This window comes from Chiloscyllium plagiosum, chromosome 37 (assembly GCF_004010195.1).
Source record: "Chiloscyllium plagiosum isolate BGI_BamShark_2017 chromosome 37, ASM401019v2, whole genome shotgun sequence".
Lineage (NCBI taxonomy): Eukaryota > Metazoa > Chordata > Chondrichthyes > Orectolobiformes > Hemiscylliidae > Chiloscyllium > Chiloscyllium plagiosum.
The window spans coordinates 18890071-18898390 of record NC_057746.1 but is presented as its reverse complement, the minus strand read 5'-3'; the positions used below and the strand labels follow the sequence as shown (position 1 = coordinate 18898390).

Here is an 8320-nt window from a genome sequence, read left to right as displayed (position 1 = left end):
GTTTGATACCAGGGTCTGGGTGGGATGCTCTGCGGAGAGTTGATGCAGACTCAGTGGGCTGACTTGGCTCCTTTCCACACTGTAGCGATTCCATAATTCTTTCTACTTTGTATGATGTTGTTAAATCATTTCAGGTTGCTCTCTGAGTCAAATGACTCCTGCGTGGTTTGAATACATCAATGCATTTCTTTATAAAGATTAGCTTTGCCTTCTCGGATCAAATTCTGGGACCGCACTTCCTTCGTTCCCCCCACCATTAGCAATCTGGGAGTTACCGTTGACCAGAAACTGAACTGGACTGGCTTGTGTAAAGTCTGTGGTCAGAGGCTAGGAATCCTGCAGCGAGTAGCTCCCTGAAGCCTGTCCACCGCCGACAAGGCACAGGCCAGGAGTGGGACGGAATACTCCCCACTTTGCCCTGGATGGGTGCATCTCCAGCGACACTCGAGAAACGTGGCACCACCCAGGGCAAAGCAGCCCCAGTCGATTGGCACCCCGTCAGTCCCCAGTGCACAGAGACAGCGGTGGGGACCATCTACAAGAGGCACCGCGGTAACTCATCCAACATCCCTTAAAACCTGTGACCTCCGTTACCTGAAGAAGGGCTCATGCCTGAAACGTCGATTCTCCTGCTCCTTGGGTGCTGCCTGACCTGCTGCGCTTTTCCAGCAACACATTTTCACCTCCGTTACCCAGAAAGGCGAGGGCAGCAGAGCAGGATAGGACAATGTTATAGGATAGGAGCAGGAGTTCCAGATGCCTCCAAACTTACAGATCACTCAAAGCTGGCTGGGCGGCGGAGCTGTGAGGAGGGTGCCTCAGAGTGATTCAGACAAACTCATTGAGTATACGGTAGCATGGCCGCTGTGGATAGCAGTAAGGTTGTCCATTTCAGCAGCACACACATGGATGCAGATTTTCTTTGTTCTTTTTGTCTGTACATTTTTATTTATGTTCCACCACCAGGAAGAAAGGAAACACCCAAGTGACCAGTGACAAGCAGTGCCCTTCACATCAAAGGGTGTTGCTGCGTGATTAAACAGTGAAGGGGAGGGCAGGGATTAAGTCAAAATAGAGTTGAAGGGGGAAATAATGCACTCCACTCCCTCGGCACCCACCTCTCCCTGAACAGCAACAGGGAGTCGGTGGACACCGCGTGCTCCTTCTCCAGAGACACTCGGGCTCTGACACAACCGTAGAAGAGGGGCAGGCCCTAACGACTCCCTTCACGGCCCGGGGATGCAGATTATTATCTGAACGGGGACGGTGGATTCGGAAAGTTGGGGATGCAATCTGGCCTTCTACGCTCATTGCTGAAAGTAAGGTGCAGCAGGAGGTGAAGGAGGCAAATGGCCTTCATGGTGAGAGTATTCGAGTACAGGAGCAGGGATGTCTTGCTGCGGTGGTATAGGGCATTGGTGAGACCACCCCTGGAGCATTGTGTGCAGGTTGTGTCTCCATATCTGAGGAAGGAAGTTCCTGGCTGCAGAGGGAGTGCAGTGAAGGTTTATCGGACTGATTCCTGGGATGGCAAGACTGATGAATGAAGAGAGACTGGATCAGTTAGGACATAATCCAATGGAATTTAGAATAACGAGGGGGATCTTATACGAGTTATAACATCCCAGACATTGTTAAAGCAGGAAGGATATTTCTGATGACTGGGGAGTCCACTCTTAAATTAAAATGAACTTCCCCCGAAAAGTAAAATTATAATGCTCCCTCAACTCCGCCGCCGTCAAGCACTCTTTGGACAGGCATCGAAATCCAGGTTAAGCTTCCTCTTCTTGTTTGAACTGAAAGTAAAGTTCCCTCGACACCACCTCCAATAGACTCTCTTGGAATAGGGGCAGCAAGGGGTTAAAGTGCAGAGTAAACTTTCCTCTACTCATTCGAACTCAAAGTAAACTAAGAACCAAAGTCCCCATCAACTCCGTCCCAATCATCCACTCCCAGCACAGGGGACTCGAGATTCACTGGTAAGATTCTCAGGATATGGACGAGACCATTTAAGAATGAGATGAGGAGAAATGTCTTCACCCAGAGAGTGGTGGAATTATCTATCACAGAAGAGGTTGAGGCCCAAACATTGAATGTATTCAAGAAGGAGTTAGATATATTTATATTCGATATATAAAAGGGATCAAAGGGTGTTAAATTGTATTGAATGTCAGCGCACGCTCAAAGGGCCCCAAAGGATCTTTTCACATCTGGTAGAAATTTTCCTGCACATCCACCCACCTCATCTACTGCGTCAATTGCACCCGATGTGGTCTCAGCTATATCATGGAGGCAGGAGGCCAACCCGCAGAACGTTTCACGGAACATCTCTGGGACACACTCACCAAGCAACCTCACCGCCCTGTGGCTGAACACTTCAACTACCTCTACCACCCCCCCACCAGGGACATGCAAGTCCTGGGCCTCCTCCATCGCCAAATCCAAGTCACCCTTCACCCGAAGGAAGAACCCCTCATCTTCCGCGTTGGGGCCCTCCAACCGCACCGCATCAACATCACCAATTTACAAATCTCCTCACCCCACCCCCCCCCACTTTACCCCAGGTCCAACCCTCCAACTCGGCACTGCCCTCTTGATCTCTCCTATCTGTCCATCTTCCTTCCCACCTATCCACTCCACCCTCCCCATTGACCTATCACTAACAACACCCACATGCTGATGGAACGTCATCCACCTATCACCTTCCCAGCTACCTTCCCCCCAGCCCCAGCCCCACTCCCCTATTTATCTCTCAGCCGCTTCCCCACCTCCATCTTCCTGATGAAGGGCTTATGCCTGAAACGTCGATTCTCCTGCTCTCGGATGCTAGCTGACCTGCTGTGCTTTTCCAGCACCTCGCTTTTCAACTCTGATCTTCCAGCATCTGCAGTCCTCGTTTTCCTTGAGAAGGGCTGAATGGCCTACTCATGCTAATTTTTTTTATGTTTCTTTGTTTAAAAAGTCAAATTGTTATTAAGCTTCACTGCTTTGGCATGCTTTTACGGTCATCTCTATTAATGACTCATTTAAATTCAAAATGAATAAAGAGACACTTACAAACCAAAATTCAAAGCCCCCCCCTTCTAACCTGCACATCAAATTTCTGAGAAAAATGATTCAGCAATGTGAGTTTGCCAAAAAAAACAAAACGTTTGGAAAATGCTCAATAAGTAATGAAAACCAAAGCTGATAACAAGGCCAAAGCTCACAATTTGTCCATGGAGACAAAATGTCAACATTGCTACCTCTCACTGGGAATTAGATGTTCACTCGCTCTTATGGAATCAAAAATAATCTCAATGATGTGAATCAGGCAGTGAACACTCTGGCAGAGAGGAAAAAAATCAGCAAGTGTGTTAGTTAATATGTTAAAGCAATACTATAAGCAGGAGGATAGGGGCAGCTTCACAGCGCCAGGGACCTGGGTTCAATTCCATCCTCAGGTGAGTGTCTGTGTGGAGTTTGCATGTTCTCCCTGTGTCTTTGTGGGTTTCCTCCCACAGTCCAAAGTTGTGCAGGTCAGGTGAATTGGTCATGCTAAGTTGCCTGTAGTGTTGGGTGGATTAGTCAGGAGTGAATGCAGGCAGGAGTGAATGGAGGGTAGGGGAATGGGTCTGGGTGGGATGGTCTTTGGATGGTCAGTGTGGGCTTGTTGGGCCGAATGGCCTGTTTGCATACTGTAGGGAATCTAATCTTTCAAAAACATTGTCAGGGCAGTAATATATTTTAAACTTCTTTGAGTAGGGAGGGAGATGTAAAAAGACAAACATTTAGTCAGAAATGCGAAATACTTGTATGTGTAGTAATCAGATCCAATATTGCAGATATCCTTTAAACTTTAGATGGAATATTATCTCCCAGAAAACCATTGAATGACTCACCAAACCGATTACACACTGACAAATGGATTTGTTTAAATAAGTCACACCAAATGTTGACCGTACCTAATGTTCATGTAGGGAATGTCTCACCCATTAAATGACATTCTTAGTCTCAGCACAGAGACGTTAGCCGAAGTAAGCAAAGAGATAAAGTTCACGATGGGCATTATTGAATGGAGTCTCAACAGCTGAAACTCACCTAATGTGATACTCTCAAAACGTAGAGAGGTTGTTGCAAAGTCAACATGGTGACGAAGGTGAATTTGTATCTTGTTCCATGATTGGGAGACCCTGTTGGGCTGGTCAGACAAACACAATTATTAACGTAAACTGGCTTTTCAAAGGGATATTGACATGTTCCTTCATGTTCCGTGATGCCCAGCTTGGGTTCCGCCAGCACCACTCCACTCCTGATCTCCTTCCAACCTTGGTTCAAACCTATGACATTCAATGGTTTTGCCATCACTGAATGCCCCAGTGTTCACATCCTCAGAGTTACCACCGACCAGAAACTCAACTGGGCTCACTGCATAAGCAACAATGGCTACAAGAGCAGGTCAGAGGCTGGGAATACTCTAGTGAGTTAATCCCCAAAGCCTGTCCACCACCGACAAGGCACATCAGCAGTGCGATGGAATACTCCCCACTTGCCCTGGATGGGGGCAGCTCCAACAACACTCAAGACGCTTGACACCATCCAGGACAAAGCACTTGATTGGCACCCACATCCACTCCCTCCACCACCAACACTCAGTAGCAGCAGTGTGTGCTATCTATAAGATGCACTGCAGCATTCACCAAAGATCTTCAAACAGCACCTTCCAAGTGCCCAACCACTTCCATCTAGAAGGACAAGGGCAGCAGATACATGGGAACATCATGACCAGTAAGTTCCCCTCCAAACCACACACCATCCTGACTTGGAAATATAGCATATTCCTTCATGGTCACACCGAGTCAAAACCTCAGCATTGCCTCCCTAATGGTATTGTGGACTATTTGGGAGAGGGGCTTACTGACAATCACAACAACTACAGCCATGGCAGAAGGATGCTGTAAGCATGATGGTTGATATGGCTAAGCTATAGGACCGGGGCCTTCGGGAAATGAAGATGTCAATGGAAACATTGGGTGGGAACATTTGGAAGGTCAGTCCTGATGGTCTCGACAGGGACAGCAAGCAAGAAAAGAACGTGGAGGTTCAGTGGGGAGCCCTTGACTACCAGGCTGAGCCAATCATAGCCTGTGTCACCTTCCACCCCCATGGGTGTCATAAATCTGCAACAAAAATGGTGACGGTCACATCCAGAATAGGTGTCTGAGCATGTGGGATAGACTTGTAATCGACATCAGATGCTTCAAGGGACAGTTGCATCAATCAGGTACCTACACAATGCAGATTGAAGACGTCTGTGATTGTAGTGCTCTGCAGTGTCCAACAGCATGGGGCCCAAACCCTGGACCAAGCAATCATCATCATGTCGTTGGTCATTAGAGATTGGTCGTACACATGCTGCTGAATTGGAAGTGAGCACAGGAGACTTTAAAGATGCCATTTGTGAGGCTTAATTCGCAAAAAAGGCTACACAGGTATGACAGGCCAGACTGGAGATGAGGTGCCAATAGATGTGATCTGGCTGCAGTGAGAAAATGTTGACTTTTCTTTCCCTCTTTCTTCATTCAGAGGATGAGGGTGTCTCTGGCTAGGCCCAGCGTTTATTGCCCAGAGGGCAGTCGAGAGTCACCCACATTGCTGTGGGTCTGGAGTCACGTGTAGGCCAGACCACGTAAGGATGGCAGATTTCCTTCACTACTGGGCATTAGTGAACCAGATGGGGTTTTCCCCGCCAATCGACAATGGATTTATAGTAGGCATGAGGTTCTTAATTCCAGATGTTTGTTGGATTAAAATTCCACCATCTGCCACAGTAGGATTCGACCCTGAATCCTCAGGACGTTATCTGGATCAACAGACCAGCGAGAATACCGTGAGGCCATCGACACACTTGTCGCTGGGAAGGCAAAACCCTCCTGTCTGTTCCCAGACACGAATGCAGCTTTTTGTTTTTCTGTTGTTAAATAAACATTAACAAAGACGCCAGTATGTGATGCCTCTCACATTGAACAATGGCAGGATGTTACACTGTACTGGGCATTCGGGAAAGAATGGGAACTGCTGTAAACACGGTCTGATGCTCAGGATGGTTAACTTGTGCAGCTTGGTTTTTGTCACTGAAAATAGCAGGGCATTTGGAAATGTGATCTTATATTTGCAATATATGTGCCTCTGAAGTTCTAAGACACCCTTCCTCTGTAATATGGACATTTTTCAAGATGTCACCATCTATACCTTCTATATCTTCCCTGTTCTTCTCCACAGTAAACACTGATGCAAAATATTCTTTTAGTATCTCCCCCATAGTTTTACACATAGGCTATGTTGCTGATCTTTGAGGGGCCCTATTCTCTCCCTAGTTACCCTTTTGCCTTTATTGTATTTATAAAATCCCTTTGGATTCTCCTTAACCCTATTTGCCAAAGTTATCCCCTTTTTGCCCTCCTGATTTCCCTCTTATGTATATTCCTACTGCCTTTATACTCTTCTCAGGATTCACTTGATCTCTGCTGCCTGTACCTGACATATGATTTCAGAGGGGCAAAAGGGGCAACTTTTTCATAGAGAGGGTGGTGCGTGTATGGAATGAGCTGCCAGAGGAAGTGGTGGAGGCTGGTACAATTACAACATTTAAAAGGCATCTGGATGGGTATATGAATAGGAAGGGGTTGAGAGGGATATGGGCCATGTGCTGGCAGATGGGATGAGAGTAATTTAGGATTTCGGGTTGGCATGGACAAGTTGGACCGAAGGGTCTGGTTCCATGCTGTACATCTCTATGACTCGATGACGTGTTTATGTCTCATTCTGCTTTTACTGTGTGCCCTTTGAAAGGCAGCTCTTGGCTGATGGAGATTGGCTGGGTTTGTATATAGTGCCAGTACTGGGGATCCCAGGGAGTCCCAGCACTGCTGAGTACTTCCCCCATTGCTGATCACATGGGAGTGTGGGGACACTATAGAGACACGGTGCACACATAGTGCGGCACGCTGCAGAAAACAGCATGAGAGAAAACATTAGAGCTCACAGAGGGAACATCTTCATGAAACACCTCAACAATGACATAACTGCTTTTTATACTCTTCCAGAGAATTCAACCCAATGTTCATTTCTTGTTCATCTGTATCCCTCTGCTCCCCACTTCCTCATGCATCTGTCCAGATGCACCTTAAATGAATTTACCGTGGCTGCCTCTACTACCTCTGCTGGCAACGTGTTCCAGGCACCTACCACCCTCTGTGTAAAATACTTTCCGCATGTATCCCCCTTAAACTTTTCTCCTCTCACCTCGAACACGTGACCTCTCGTTATTGAATCCTTCACCCTGGGAAAAAGCTTATCCCTATCCACCCTGTCTATACCCTTCATGATTTTGTAGACCTCAATCAGGTCCCCCCTCAATCTCCTTGTTTCTAATGGAAACAATCCTAACCTACTCCACCTCTCTTCATAGCTAGCCCCTGTGCTTGAAATGTCGATTCTCCTGCTCCTCAGATGCTGCCTGACCTGCTGTGTTTTTCCAGCACCACACTCTTTGACTCTGATCTCCAGCATCTGCAGTCCTCACTTTCACCCTGTGATCATAATGCGACAACATTCTGTGTTGAATCTGCACATATCTCTGTGCAGATCTGGACTTGGATCTCTGCTGATTCACTATTTGATCAGTAACGTAGTCAGTAATGTGGCATCACCAAACGGTAATGAATATATATCCAGGAGCTGTCTGACTGTACTGTCACGCCACCCACTTCTGCACTTTGAGTTCCATTTTCCAATAACAACATTTGCACTAATTGGAGTTAGAGCACATTTATTAGATATTTAATCATCACATCCATGATTAATCTGACAGAGTTTTCAGCTCCCTGAGGATTTGTATGTGATTGGGTAGGAGTCTGACTAACGTAAGGTGGTCTCCCTAATTCAGAATCAGTGAAACATGCTGGTTATTGTTCAAGAACAAGGCTTAACCATTCGGTAGTTGCAATGTATCCATTTGAAAGCATTTCGATAACCCGATTAAGTCAATGCTCCATGTGTAACGTTTTCTCAAAATGAACGAGTTGGATTGGTTGAGTGGTCAGTGGACTCAAGCCTCTCGATGGGATTCCAGCTTCTTTATACAACTGGAGAAAATGTTCCTTGGAATTGTTATCATTCACGGGAGAGTGTTTCGGAGACAAGCTGATGGATGTACGATTTGTGCAAACAGTAAACGATTGTGTCGCAGCCAGCGTAGAGATAGGATAATCGAATCCCACCTTTATAAACCCAGCAGTGAAAGACCGACTGGGCCTGTCGCTGGGTCCCATCAGCGAGA

The 8320-nt window shown here is 46.8% G+C and overlaps 1 protein-coding gene across 1 annotated transcript in view; it reads right to left on the bottom strand.

Annotated features, from left to right (window-relative positions):
• Window positions 1-5239: 5239 nt before the first annotated feature.
• LOC122541252 (cytochrome P450 2K6-like) overlaps window positions 5240-8320 on the bottom strand; it is a 30826-nt gene continuing 27745 nt past the window's right edge. The window contains exon 9 of the mRNA XM_043677870.1: window positions 5240-5397. Within this exon, the coding sequence (XP_043533805.1) occupies window positions 5240-5397 (158 nt within the window). The remainder of the gene's footprint in view (window positions 5398-8320) is intronic.